Here is a 15,943-nt window from a genome sequence, read left to right on the forward strand (position 1 = left end):
ACTGTAAACTTTTTTATAGAAGTTGATAGATAACAGCCAAGACTAGTTACCCTAAACAATATCAATTATTGATTGATACTACCTGAAATTAAATGATGCTGTCGCCATATTTATCGTCTCCTGGCGTCTCACAAGACGCCGTCTAAAGATGCGGAGCAGACAGTGGAGTGGACTCGGAGCTAGATTGACTGACATGGGCTCCGAAATGAAAAGTAGTGTTTTTCCGTTTAGCTCTGCTCCGCACCCTGCGTCATGAGGGCGACCATCTGCTCTCATCTAGCTAAACATACAAACTAGCTATTGTACCTGCTCATCAGCTAACTGGATGTTGTCATCTCATCTCGCTTTAGTCATGCCAGGCTGCCATTTTAATAAGAACTGGCTGGCTAAAAAAATGCAATAAAGAGGATAAATATAAAAAATGAAAATGAAATGAGCAAGCATTCAATAATCACGATAAAAACATAATCAAAGTTAATATCAACAGCTGGTAAAATAGACAAAGTGACAATATACATTGATTGCTTTGGGTATAAAGAAAAACTTTATTTTTCGCAATTGCATTTGCAGTAACAATTTAGATGTGATGATAAAGGCTTCGAGAGTCTCGGAACTTTTGGTTTAGGGACCTTAAAAGTGCTTGAAACGTGCTTGAATTGTACTCTTAAAAAGCTGTACAAACCCTGAATTAATATATTTGCCATTTCTGTATTTTATCCTGCAGATTGTCTCTCATATAGACAACCAATGCATGGGTCTTTTCTCGTCCAGTACATTGCTGAGGTGTTCAGGGCCTGTTGCCGACAGGATCACATTGAGGAACTCTTCAGGAAAGTAAGTTTTGTGACTGAAAACCGTTTTAAATTTACAAAGAAGATATGACACTTTGACCAAAAACTGACCACTCATTGCAATCCAATAGGTAAAATCAACGGCAAAAGCACTGAAATTAAATTGATGCAAGTGGCTGGAAGTCCAGACTGATACTGTAGTGTAGAGTTGAAACAGAATGTGAGGTCACCAGGGTTCATACAAGGTCCTTGAAGGTCCTGAAATATCTTGACAATGGCAATTTTTTTAACCAGGTGCTTGAAAAGTCCTTGAAATTCAAATTAACCACATAACACTGTCTTCTATTTTTACCAAAGTTTTGTTCATCAAGTGATTATAACTAAATTGCTCAGAATAATTTTGCATGCAGTAATGATGCAGCAACTCTGATGTCACACTATGGTGAGCAGCACACCTGCAGCTGCTATGGAATTTGTTATAACCTTTGGCTATAATAACTTCACACAAGGCCCAAACAACAACAATCACTAAATGCAATGTCAAAATAAAGGATGCCGGATTGACCACATCAAACTTTATCAGGCACCTGACAGGTCAGCCATTCATGGTAATGTGAAAATTAACATTAGCTCGCACGGACGGTTAGCACTTAGCAAACATGTTAGCAGACGTTAAAACACTCATTACAACCATAAAAGACTTGAGATCTGACTTGGACTTGTAAAAAAATACTTCTCTGATAATCACTGTATTTTAATTGTATTGATATTGGCCATAGCTTTGACCTGGATGTGGACACAGACCCCCCAGTGACCAGTCTGGCCTGTTTTGCTACATTTACCTAGCCCTAGTATCCAGCCCCATATGAATCGCAGTTGTCATCACTTTTCATATGGGTCTGGCCCCAAGCCCATTACTGGCGTTTATTCAGGATCTGTCCGGGACACCCGATTGGCTGGTCAATGTAAGCGGCGGGACCACACACACAGCAGGACCACACTAAATAATCAGTAATGAAGGATGCTTCATTTCGCTTCATTACGCTAAACCTATTCACTCAATCACTTTCTCTCACCCACACAGGTCATGAACCGCTTTGAAGATTTTCCAGATCCCCGCAGAAGACAGATGCCAACCAAAGACAGATGCACTTTAACAAAACTCTTCTTCCTCATACCACCCCAGTGAGACACCACGTATTATTAAAGGGAGGCGTTGCCGATTTTCAACCCGCTTTGTATCATTACAATGTCAGTAATTATGCAGATGGGCAGCCTTTACCTTGTCTTCATGTTTTCCTGCACCGAGAGCTCCGCAGTTTATTCCAGCACGTCCTGTACAGAATGTAGCATTTGCATCATTCTGTACAGATGTTGCTCTAGGGCGGCTTCGAAGGCGGCTGTTATTGTTTCTTTTTATTCTCTCTGACCTTAACGAGCGTTAATGACCCATGCCAGCTGGCGGGGGCGGAGTTTCTGCAGGCAGTCAAACGTGGATTACTCGATGCAGAAAACATATACACAAGGTAAACACCGTCCATCTGCTTTATATTACAGAGATTATAATGATACAAAGCGGGTTGAAAATCAGCCAAGCCTTCCTTTACTAGTAATGCACATTTCAAGTCCACATTATGCCATTGTGCCTTATGGGTTGTGAAGAGGTAAATAGGTATTTAGAAACAATAAGTCAGTAATTGGTCATCATGCAACTTGGTAATTGTTTTCCTATGAGGAAATTAACAGGATGAATGTTTGCCTGCACGGCTCTCACCTTTATGATCTCCTGCCACCAAAACGACTAGTGTACATGCATCCAAAATGATGACATCACTTTGTTTCTCGATACCTCCATACTCTTCCATAATCCATATCTACTTTAGGGTGAGAGGGTTTATCAGATTAGTTTCTATTTAGCCTACAGTGGGAAACTATATACAATAAGATGGAAAAAGGGGTTTAAATTTAAAACAATGAATGTTATACTCTATATTTTTAACTGGCATAATAATTTGTCTTAAACTGTGAGAAGATACAGTGCCCCTCATTTATTATTGGCCCCCTTGGTAAAGATTACCCCCCCCCCCCCCTTTATTTTCTTTTCTTTTCTTTATTTTTTTTATTTTTAATAATTTCATCACTTAAAAAAAGTGGGGGTCCCAGTTATGAACATAGTTGCAAGGCTTATTAAACAGACACCAGTTGGGCTTCGATGCATGGAAAACCATCCCATGGCTTTTAGACAGGCATTATATATCATCATGTGATGTAAACTAGTAGCAGAAGTGGGTAGTCAATATCCACTGTTCTCAGCTCCTGGTATAATTGTATTACATAATTAAGATTATTGTTACAGTTTAGTTGCCAAACTAAGTCAGAAAAGTCAGCCATCCTTTAGCCTGTGGTTGTAAATATGATTTGTTTTCTGAACTGTTGAGCCCTCAATGTGTTATTTGTGATGTTCAATTTTTTCTTTTTTTCTCTTTTTTTTCTTTTACTTTACTACATGGCTTCATGTAGCATCTAATAGACTATAGATGTAATTTTTAAGGGGGCAGATGGATTGACTGTGATGTTTTATACTTTTGAATGTATAACAATCCACTTTGTCAGAGAATGTTTTGATCTTCTGCTGTAGGTAGCCATATCATTCATTAACACATCTGTACATTTAAATTCCATCATTATGTACCTTGTATCTACCAATGGCAAATGAATTTGAAAGTAGAGACCAAAATAAGTCTTACGTTGCCTTTTCAACCTGTGGTGTTAAGTACATTAAATAAAGGATTTTAATTAAATTCAAATTGTCTTCTCAAAATTATTTGATGTAATTAGGTTTTACAGCATGAGAACAGCAAGCTGTAACCGCTTGAGAACTACTGATTTTATACACTCATGTACAAATTCAGCCTGTGCCAACTTGGAACGACAAAACCGACTTCACAGCCAGAAAAGTAAGTAGCATTTCACTTAGAAGTTACAGATTTAGCAAGGCGGTGAGATAAGTTAAACGACTGTACTCTGAAACTCTAGTCTCACGTAGTCTACTGAAACTCCAACACCAGCTCTCAGTCAATGATGATGCTGCTTCTGTCTTGTGTCTGGTCAACAACTTGAATGTGTTTTACTGTCACTTTGAAAGACAATGGGACATTCCTGCCCTCTCCACAGCTTCTCACCTCAGAATCAGATAATACATTAACAGGCTTTTCAAGACCTTTCTCAACACCTCATGGCTCGTACACACTACCTGACGGTCATCAGCCTTGTTGTGGTTTTCACACTATATTGACTGAGCTGGGACAGGGGATCACACACGACTTCTGCCCTTGTATCACATAGGATAAGGGTGGAGATATAAGGGTGGAGAGATAACTCTCCAACAAATCAAATTGGGTAGATCACCTGGTCACCTGGTTTTAATGTTAAGGTTGGTGACACAGCAGTTTCAACTAAAAGCTGTTTTACTTATCTAGGCTGTGAGTTGGACCAGTCCTTCACTAGGAAGAGGATGGGCTTAAAAGTCATAGCCAAAGTTGACCAAGAAAATCAAATTCCTTGCCAGAAAGTCAAATTTTCTGGACACAAAAACCCTGAAATTGCTCTCCATGGCTTTAGTGCAACCCCACTATGACTATGTATGTACAGCGTGGTATACCAGTACCCCCAAGTACATCAAAACAAAATTGCAGACATCCCAAAATAAATTGATCAGAGTTGTGTTGAACTTACTTATCCTCTCGTACCTACCTACACGGAACTAAAATGGTTGTCAATTGAGAGCAGGGCAATTGGGCATTTGAAGGTGGGTCTCACCCACAGAATAATGTTTGGCTCCGTCTCCAACTACTTACAAAACTATTTTAAACTAGTCAGCGATACTAATGGGTACGCTACCAGAGCTAGTGAGTCAAATTTCGTCCCCTCGGTAGGTTTAGAACTGCATCTGGGAAAAATACCTTTCTGTACTCAGCAGCCACAGAATGGAAAATGTTGTTACCCCATTTAAAAGAAATTGTCACTGAGTTTAAAGTACAGGTTTAGCAAGGTGGTGAGAGAAGCTAATGCTAATGCGACTGTAGGCCTACTCTGGAATTCCAACACCAGTCCAGTTCTCTGCTTCTGTCTGGTAAGGGCTCAGATCACCAACTACAAAAAGCCGCATCCCACTGTGCGAATGACTTGCATCTGTATGCTGTATGACTATACAGTCAGTATCCAACGCACCTTGTGCTAGACATGTCCCATGACACACTTTGAAGGCCAGTCCCCTCATTTGCATTATGAAGCAGACATGCATAAAGAAATGTAAATGTGAAAGGAAATATACAGAAATAAACAGGTTTGGGGAAATAAATATAGGGGTAAATAATACAGACATACAAAGAGAAATAAAGTTAAAAATTACAACTAAAATAAATTAAATGGAAAATTAAATGGGAAAGTAAATATTATGGGAATTAATACAAAGGTAATAAATATAGAAACATACATTTATGTCACACTTTCAATTATGAATACCTAGATTTATTTTTACAATTATTTTTGGTGCATTTAATGGCAGATTAATTTAATTATCGAATAATTTATTCCTTATTTTTCATTTTGGCAGTTTTGTTCCTCTATATAAGACAGAGCCATCAGTATTACAGTATTAACCCAATCACAGTGCTGCAGTTACTCTCTCACACCACTGGAGGGCAGTGAGCACTCAGGATAATTTCTGTATGACATACAGAAATTATGAATGATGACATGTGTCATCATTCATTAGTTTCTATAGAGAGCCAAAGTGGAACGTCACTTCCTGCTTCAGCACTGTACCAGAGATTTTCATCCGTCATTTATTTTCCCATAGACTTTTCGTAAAATGCTTATAAAAATAGTTTTACTTCGTCAAACCGGTTCAGATATATTTAGAAACAGGTGTTGGAGCCAAATTCTACTTTTGTCTGTTTGTGATCTGACTGTGTGTGTGTACATGCAATCCTGACATTGGGCACTGGGTGGAGCATGGTATGGGAGAGAAAAGTGCATATAGGTAGGCTATGCTCCCAGGTGAGGGGAATCAGGTGCTGATTGGGAAAGCACACAGTTTTTGACCGTGCTGCAGTGTTTGGTGCTGCTCCATGCCTTTCACTATTACCGTGTTTGATTATTTTCTCCGTGTTATCAGTATTATGTGAAGTCATGAGTTTGGTTACTGGGCATCATAGCGTGACTGTTGCTATTGGAGTGGACTATGCTGTAGGCTACATATGGTCAGGGCCGCTGGAAGTCATTTTAAGCAGGGGGTGCTGAGAAGAAGGGACTCTCGGTGGGGCCCGCAAGGGCCCCGCCGAAAAAAATTTTGACGCTTTATTTTTATTTTTTTGCCATATTTAGAGGAATATCTCATTTTAAATTAACATTAGGATACTGTTGTGATGTAATTATTCAGTATTTTCTCCTTTTCTCACTCATTCAGAGCAAAGAGGGAGATATATAGCATGATGATAATGCTCTATATCTCCCTATTTGCTCTGAATACACCAGTTAACATGACACAGACTTAACATGATAGAAATATTATCAGCAAACTTAATGACTAGACTAATTATTCTGATCTGAATGGCATATATCAAGAAACATTGACTCCTCTCTTTGCTGTATAGTGGGAGGTGCATTTTTGAGTAGGCTATTAAAATAGCATGTCAAGTTCACATTTCTTTATTGCCAGATTAAACAATTCGTATTGGTTGTTGGTTGGTTCAACACAACATGTGCGTGCATGCGCGCTTCTTCTTCTCTAGCCTACAAGCATGTAACTTCCTTGATTGTTATTGTTGATAATTCTATTTAAATAGGCTACATTTTCATTTCCCGAAACATTCTTAAACAAGAAAGGAACATAGTGCACTGCAAAATATTTTTAATTACATTTGTAAAAAAAAAAAAAAAAAAAAAAAAATTGAAAAAATCTAGGGGGTGCACCCCTACTTCCCGCGGCACTGCATATGGTGAGCAATGACAAACATGCATTGCCAAATAAATGGAGGGTCGGTGAGACATCCAATTATAACACAGTGAATGGACATTGCTTTCTTGGACTTGAAGACGCGTCTGAAACTAGGCTACTCCCAATTCGCCCCTCAGTGGCTTTATTATTTTGGTTTAATTTAGCCTCTACATTAGTCAAAAACTGTTGGTATTTTTGACTCGTATTGGACCGTTGTTCGGGATCAACCAGCCATATACAGCACTGGAGTGTGTTTGGCTGGAGCTGCAGGTGCATAGTGGCAGAGTGCGCCTGCTGTCATAAACTGCGGAGACACATCTCATCACAGCCAGCTAACGGTACGTGCACATCTACAATGGCACGGCGGCTTGCCTGCTGAAAAAGCCGCTTTGACGCTGCATCTTGATAGGCTGTCTTGCTGTATTCTCGATTCTGATTGGTCCATTTCAACATCGCGCTGGAACCGCCCCCAGCGTTTCAGCGTTTCACTGTCGCAGACTAGAGGCGGCTTCTCTCCGAGCTAACCTCGCGTCACCAGGCTCTTCTCGGCGAGAAAGAGCCTGGCTCCCGCCCACAATTGATTTTGTCACCCTACTGGTTCCCGCCTAGAGCCCGCCCTAGACCGGATGGCAGCGTTTCTAGCTCGTCAACTTTCACGTTAACTTGACAATTTGACCCAAGTATCAGAATCCTCTTTCACCGTTTTGACCGGTGTGTCAGGCGGTGGTGGCGGAGATGCCATATTGCATAAACGTTTTGTTTTATGTAACGCTAGCTTTGTTTTGATCAGACTCTAGTTTAGGTAACATCACCGCGTCAAGCTAACGGCAACAAAGACGTTGTTAGGCGCATTGCCATCCGGTGTTAATTCTGGGTCCGGGGTTTACGCCCCCATGACAAAAAGCGGGGTGGAAGGTGCCCAGACTACTCCGAGCGGCTTCACGCTCGCGGGGCGGGACTAGGGCGGGACCTTTCGTTGAAGCTACCCAATGACAGCTCTTCCTACACATTTCCTCCCCGCACCCTCCTGTGTACAACGTTTCTACAGGCTACAGCTCCAAGCTGGAAGCTGGTTTGCACGCCCACAAAACGCTGCGACACAGCGGAAAAGCGAATTTGCCATTGTAGATGTGCACGTACCGTAAGCGGTACCGATCTGTGCGAGGCCACACGCAGCTCATCGCAGGGGGCCACGGGTTCAGAGGGATCCACATCCCATTCCTCGCCCTTGCCGGTGCGGAAAAAACATCACGTGAATCACACACGCTCATTGCCGATCAGGAACGTTACCTGTCATGCGGAGTTTTGCACCCCCGCCGAGAATTGCACCCCCACCATATTTTGGGACTGTTTTAACTTAAAAACAGGGATGCAAATCTCGGCAGGTACAAACTGCCGAGATTTGCACCCCCTCCATAAAGCCAGGAGAGATCCCCAGGTCTCAAGGTCCTCTGTACCCGGATTTTAAGCACCAAAAGTCGGCTTCCATGAGCCAGAAGAGAGCCCCAAACATGGAAGTCACCTCCACGCGGATCTAATACATCAAAGTCGGTCTCCATGAGCCAGGACAGACCCCCTGGCTTGGAGATCACGTCTACCCAGACAATTATATCATTTTTAAACAGTTAAGTTTCCGTATAAATCATTACTCCGGAAGGCAGGGGCGTCATGCAAGGCAAAAATCTGAGGGGGCGAACTCTGTCGCCGCCCGGAGGGCGGCAAAAAATTTGGGGGGTTGGAAGCCAGATTTAGAGGAATATCTAATTTTAAATTAACAGACTGAGCAGGTGTAACCATAAGGCTATTTTCCAAACTGCTCAGCCTCCTGGAAAGATCCATAATCACCAGACTAAGTACATTGCCACTGCCCAGGCTCAATGGACTTGACAAAAAAGGGAGACCACATGTTTCAAAGCAATGTAACACAATGTTTATTTTGGCTGGTATTGCCTTTTCAGAAGGTAGAAATCTTTCCTCTAGAGCAGGGGTTCCCAACCTTTTTTGTGCCAAGGACTGGTAGATACATGGGAAAAAAAAGTCGCGGACCGGTTGTCAATTCTAATGGTTTTAGTTATATATATTTACTCACCAGGTGGCGACAAAGGGTAAATAACAGCCTTTTGTGTTGTACTGTATGTAGCCTATACAGTATTTATGTTTTTGTTTTAACTACAAACATACATAAACGTAAACTTGAAACTATGTTTCAACTACCATACACAGCCTATAATAATATAGCCTATGTTTATTAACAAAAAAAAAAAAAAAAATTTTTTTTTTTTTTTTTTTTTTTTTTTACCTCTCAAAAATCTGAGGGGGCAATTGCCCCCTCAGTTACAATGGGCATGACGCTTCTGCCGGAAGGTGGGGATGCAATTCTCGGCGGGGATGCAAAACTCGGCATGACACCGGCAACTCACCAGCGCTGACGTCACAGCCGCTCTTTCCACTGGGACGGGACACAATCTGCTCTGCCAACGCAATGAAGAGGTATGTGTAGCGCGCTACCAACATGACATGGCCATTAGATGGTGTGCACACATTAGCCTATAAATCCAATGCATTGGTTCCATTTGGGTTTTGAATGGTGGGGTGGGCTGTGCGAACATAATGCCCATTGATGATTATTGCTTGTGGTTTCTTCTGTGAATATATGCTGCGTGCAGGGCCGTAGCTAGCTATGAGTACGGGGAGGTCCGGACCTCCCCTAATATTTCAGCCTGCCAAAAAAAAAAAAAAAAAAAAAAATTTTTTTTTTTTTTTTTTTTTTTTGGCAGGCCAGGCCAGGCCACTCACTGAACAGCAGGCCAGGCGCCGCCTACTGGTTTACTAGTGGTTTTATTACTTTATTCAGGTTTAAAGTGGGTGCATCTCATTGTAAAATTGGACTTGGCCCAAATTGGGCTTCAAACGGCCCAAATCAGGCTTCAAACGGCCCAAATCTGGCTTTAAACGACCCAAATAGGGCTTCAAACGGCCCAAATCTGGCTTCAACGGCCCAAATTGGGCTTCAAACGGCCCAAATTGAGCTTCAAACGCTGAATAATGACATCACAACAGTATAATCCTAATGTTGATTTAAAATGATATATTACTCTAAATATGGCTTAAAAAGGGGGGAAAAAAACCTCAATTTTTTTTCGGCGGCGCCCGTCCCCTTGCTGGACCTCCCCTATTTCGGAACCCTGGCTACGGCCCTGGCTGCGTGGTCTATGAATTCCTACCTGGTTCTGATCATTTTCTTGGTTTATGATCTGTTTGACTTGGGTGTGGTAGGCTATTTGCAAATTGATTGTTTTTGAATGATGTCTGGGCAAGAAAATACAATTTCTCCTGTTGAGCCTGCACCTGTTGAAACTCCCATTACAATGGAAAAACCTGTTGAAATGCATTCAGCTGCTGGTGAAAGGGAAAAACGTACAATTAAACTAACACAAAAGGGATTGTTGGCTAAAGTGGAAAGGCTGCAAGAAAATAGGAAATCCATGTTGAATAAAGCATCAAACTTAAAGGGCACAATACAGGACCTAATGCAAGACAGAAAAGGAAGCTGAGGTTCTGTCCACAATGAAGAAATACAATTATCTGTGGTGAAGCAGAGGATGCACACATTGCTCTGTTGCATATTATGCCTCCTGAAGAAAAGGAGAAACATGAAACATGGTTTAAAGCAAAACTGTTGAGTGTAAATGAATTTAATGATGTGAACAGGTGGTTGCAGAACACAGACATTGGGAAACCTGAAATGTTGAACAAGAGAGTGGTGTTGTTGGGGAAGATGAAGTGGGAATCTGTGACAGCATTTCACAAGCCATAAGTCACACCAGTTCAAAAAGCAGCAGATCTAGTCGATCCTCCACCGCCTCGGCACGCATTCAGGCAGAGGCCGAGAGGGCAGTGCTTCTGGCTCGTGCTGCAGGTTTAGAAGAGAAACATGCTCTGGAGGAGGAAGCACAGCTGCTGAAAAGGAGACTGGAAAAGCTGGAGTTGGAAACAGAAATGGCCGCTTCTGCTGCTAAGCTGGCAGTATTGGCAGCATCCAGTCAGGACGCTCTCTCTAGTACACAATCTTAATGGAAGAGATTCGTACTTGAGAAGAGGAGCAAGGACGAAGGAAATAAATACATCCACAGCACCAATGGATTCTCATCAACAACAACCACCTATGCAACAGCATACAACTCTCAATCCGCAGGCCAAAGCATACACGCCAAAGCCAAACCCACCACAACCACCGCCTATGCAACAGCATATGCCTCCAACTCTTAACCCACCACCGTTGCATTCACAACAACCTGTGAACTCACAACAATGGCAACAACAACAATTACCACCACAAAGGTGGCTCATCTATCAATAACACCAAAGTTTGTATCTGTTGCTCTCGAGACCATGCATTGGAGCATTGTTCACGTTTGGAGGAGAAGACACACAGGGAAAAGATAACCTTTCTGAGCGACAAAGGTATCTGTTTTGGCTGCCTTCGCATTGGACATATGAGCAAGTATTGCGATAAGCGCATGACTTGCAAGGAGTGCAGTCAAAATCACCCCAGCGTGCTCCACATCTACCAGAAGGAGGGAGCAGTCGATACAGACCGAAGACAGTCAAAGAAGCCATCTGTGGGTAATGCACTTGTCTCTCTCCAAGCATGTGGTCAAACAGGGGCCGGGAACAGTGATGGTATTTTGTCCATCCTGCCAGTACAGGTGAAGTCCACCAAGGGAGACAAGATCATACAAACGTATGCCTTTCTTGATCCAGGCAGTACCGACACCTTTTGCTCTGAAAGCCTGATGAGGAAACCGAATGTGAGTGGAAGGAAGGCCCAAATCAGTTTGTTGACTATGGGCCCAAAGTCATCAGTTTCCAGCTACATGTTGGCAGATTTGGAGATTTCGAGTCTCACTGGAAAACAGTTTTACCACCTGGGTTGTTTGAGAAGACCGACCTCTACATCAAGAGGAGATGGCGGCAACTACAATATATCTCCGATCTCTTTTGGAAGCGCTGGATACGTGAATACTTGCCTTTGCTACAGGAGCGTCAAAGGTGGAGTAAAGAGAGGCGAAGTCTTGTTCCTGGAGATATTGTACTTGTTGCAGATGCTACAGCTCCACGTGGTTCCTGGTTACTGGGAAGAATTCTGGAGACCTATCCAGACAGAAAAGGACTGGTGCGTTCTGCACGTGTGAGAACGAAGACCAGCACACTGGACAGGCCAGTGACCAAACTTTGCCTTCTTCAAGAAGCGGCAACATAAGTTGTAACTGGACATTCCATTACTGGTGCCCTCTGACACAGAGGATTTTGCTTGTTTCAATGATTATTTTGGCTCCATCATCATATAAAAAGGTTTGAATTGTTCATGCCCTCCTGCCCTAAACAATTAGGGGCCGGTGTGTTGGAGCCAAATTCTACTTTTGTCTGTTTGTGATCTGACTGTGTGTGTGTACATGCAATCCTGACATTGGGCACTGGGTGGAGCATGGTATGGGAGAGAAAAGTGCAGGTATGCTCCCAGGTGAGGGGAATCAGGTGCTGATTGGGAAAGCACACAGTTTTTCACCGTGCTGCAGTGTTTGGTGCTGCTCCATGCCTTTCACTATTACCGTGTTTGATTATTTTCTCCGTGTTATCAGTATTATGTGAAGTCATGAGTTTGGTTTGCATCATAGCGTGACTGTTGCTATTGGACTATGCTGTACATATGGTGAGCAATGACAAACATGCATTGCCAAATAAATGGAGGGTCGGTGAGACATCCAATTATAACACAGTGAATGGACATTGATTTCTTGGACTTGAACACGCGTCTGAAACTACTCCCAATTCACCCCTCAGTGGCTTTATTATTTTGGTTTAATTTAGCCTCTACAACAGGTGTGTTGTTTTTTAAAGTTTTGGTTGGAGTGAAATGTTCTATGGTCTCTCCCGATTCTAAATATAGCTGAACCGTTTGGTTTGAACAAGTAAAACTATTTTTATAAGCATTTTACAAAATGTCTATGGGAAAATAAATGGCGGATGAAAATCTCTGGTACAGTGCTGAAGCAGGAAGTAGGCGGTCACTTCAATTACTGTAGCTCCCACAGATAAACATGTTTAATGAGAATGAAAATGTTTCCTGGCATGGAGGTAAAAACCAATATAATTTTAAAGGGAAGATGGATGGCTGAACTTCTAGTTGCCTTCTTATTTTACAGGACAAGGAGTGAATCTAGATGAGCATGTATAGACGGTTTTAACTTGACAACAATAACAACCATCACAACCCACCTGAATATCCGGTTTACTTCCTGTATAGATAGCTGAGCGCAGGCTGATATTCGGCTCATATTAAATGTTAACGTTAGGCCGTGTCTCCGACAGACACAGTAACAACGTAGCCTATTTCGGTCTTTGTCTTGTAGTAGTTAGTAGTAGTAGTTGTTGTTGTTGTTGATGATAGTTGCCATAACAACCACCCCTGTCGGAAAGATGTGCACACGCTGGGTGGTAGGAAGCGTGTTTATTAGCCTGAGAGGCTAATAAAAGCTACATGTTACAGAGTAAGCTGACTATCAGTATGTTATTGCATGCATAGGCCTATCTTTACATTTAAACGTATAGCAAAAATAAGAAATAGAAATGTAGGCTATGTCAGTGTTTTCCCCTGAACAGCTGAGAAAGTGGACACTGTAAATAGTTAGCACTGTGAAACTGATACAATTCAGGTAATGCAATATTTAAGGATGCCTACCACCATAAAACACAGAAGAAGAAGCTGAGAAAAAGGAAGTGCTGTGGGGTTGCAGCGGGTGAAAACCATAGGCTATATAAAGAAGTTCTCTCACATGGGTGAGCCTGAGGTATAGAAACCTACTTTACCAGTGTTCTGCAAATGGACCGTAAATTATACTAGTGTAGTGTATCATCAGCACCAGTGGCTCCTATATTACATTACTGGCTTTCCTGGGGAAGCTAAGCAGGTCTGGCCTAGGATACTCCTTGGATGGGAGATTGGTGCTGGGAGTTGTGTTGGAGTACCAGTAGGAGGTGCTCTTCCCCTCTGGTCTGATGAATAATCTCCCCAATGCCCCAGGGCAGAGACAGGGACTCTGTCCTGTGAGTGAGCACCGTCCTTCAGATGAGACATTAAACCGAGGTCCTGACTCTCCGGGGTCATTAAAGATCCCATCGGCACTCTTCGCAAGAGTCGGGGTGTAACCCCGGTGCCCTGGAGGGTGTAACCCCGGTGCCCTGGAGGGTGTAACCCCGGTGCCCTGGCTACATTCTCACACAGGCCTTCCTTCAATCATGGCCACCTAATCATACCTCGTTACTTAATTGGCACATTCAGTCCTCAACTGTCCACCGTGCTGATAGCTGATGTGTGGTGAGCGTGTGCTGATAGCTGATGTGTGGTGAGCGTTCTTGCGCAAACTGCCTGCCGTGCATCACCCAGATGGGTGCTACACATCCGTCGGTGGTGGATGTGTTGAGTTCCCTCCCCCTCCCTGCCCTGATATGTGAAGCGCTTTGAGTTTCTAGAAAGGCACTATATAAATCCAATCAATTATATACTGTATATATTTTTTCAATATTTTATTTTGAATTTACCATAGAAAATACACAAACAAACAAACAGGCTCAGACACAGGAAAGGAAACGAAAGAAAGAAAAAAAACATACATGTTATCGACATTCAATATTATAACATGGTGCTACCAGGCGCATAAGCTGCTTATGTGCTTGTGAGATGTGCGTGGGGCCCCGTCCCCGGGTAAAGAGGGTCCATAGGGAACAAGCCGGGTGAGTCACTCACCGCCCCTAAGCTCATCCAGGTAGTCTAGAAACGGGTCCCAGATGGTAGAATTGTTTTAGGTGAGTTGGTTCTCAGGAACCTGAGTCTCTCCATCCGCATGACAGAGATCATGTCTGTCAGCTACAACTGAAATGAAGGTGAAGAGGGGGACTTCCATTCCGTTAGAATGAGTTTTTTGGCAACAGTAAGAGATTGCTGCACAGCTGAAGGCAAGTTCAGAGAGGACTCAGAGCAGCCGAAGATGGCGAGTTATGCCTCCGGTTGAAGGGTTATTTTGTAGGCTTTAGAATAATATCAATCAAATATTTTGGCCCAGAATCCCGTCAGTGAGGAACAGAACCAGAAGGCATGAGACAGAGTGCCCTCCTCTGACACCTGACACCTATCACACAGTGGTGAGATCGGGTGAGATAGAAGAGTAACTCTCTCGTAATGGACAAGCCCATCTTTTATTGTCACACGAACACCACAATACATGCATGCGGCCACAACACACTCATGCTGACGGTGGCCGGTGAAAAGTGTCCTCTGCATTTAACCCATCCAGGCATGTCCTTTCCTCCGAGGGGCAGGCCAGGAGCAGTGGTCGCTTTCTCGTACAGCGCCCGGGGACCAACTTCGGATGTTGTCGTCACTGGTCGGATGACGATGACGATCTGATCTTCTGCATGTTTTTAGTGGGGGGGTTATATACGGAGGAACCCCATGGGGGGTACGGGGAGAACATGCAAACTCCACACAGAGAGAAAGGCCCTTACGACGAGATACCCCACCATTGAGTAGATCAATTTGCAACAATCAATTATATTATTAATTATTATTATGTATCGATACTGTCTTACATGTGCTAAAGAATGGCACTCGTATGTTTACAGAGGAAAAAGAAATGTCTGCATGAACACAGTACATTGCTGTATACCATGCTTTAATTTGACCCTTACCAACCAGCCGGTCTGGAGTAGGAGTAGCTGCATCATCAAAAGCATCACTGAGCAGTGGCTTTCTGCTGCTTCCTGTCTGTTAAACCACATTCAGTAGAACATTTCTATCTGAGTGGAAAGTTCTCTCACTTCCCCCTCATGCCATTACTTTCTTATATATATATATATATATATGACACTTCAAGTGTCACATTCTCTACATAAATACCATAATTACTGCAATTATAGCTCCAAATGACATAATGTGAAAATATGATTGCAGTGGGATGGAAGTGTTTGTTAGATGCTTGACATCTTGAAATACAAGTGCATAGTTTTTTTGTCAGTATATGCCCATCTGGAAAAAAACATTTGTTTTGCACTCAAGAGTCACAATCTCAAATATTTTACATGCACAACACAT

At 42.6% G+C, this 15,943-nt stretch overlaps 1 protein-coding gene across 2 annotated transcripts in view; it reads left to right on the forward strand.

The window, feature by feature from the left end:
* The window catches only part of LOC310776923 (caspase a-like), a 7,116-nt gene extending 3,535 nt beyond the window's left edge, over positions 1 to 3,581 (forward strand). The window contains exons 7-8 of one of the 2 annotated variants that reach the window (XM_083637136.1): positions 725 to 843; positions 1,876 to 3,581. In XM_083637136.1, coding sequence (XP_083493262.1) covers positions 725 to 843; positions 1,876 to 1,980 — 224 coding nt within the window. In that variant the 3' untranslated portion in view covers positions 1,981 to 3,581. The remainder of the gene's footprint in view (positions 1 to 724; positions 844 to 1,875) is intronic. The other variant, XM_083637137.1, reaches the window with a different exon arrangement.
* The last annotated feature ends 12,362 nt before the right edge of the window (positions 3,582 to 15,943 follow it).

Source organism: Poromitra crassiceps (genome assembly GCF_964638095.1).
Source record: "Poromitra crassiceps genome assembly, chromosome: 5".
Lineage (NCBI taxonomy): Eukaryota > Metazoa > Chordata > Actinopteri > Beryciformes > Melamphaidae > Poromitra > Poromitra crassiceps.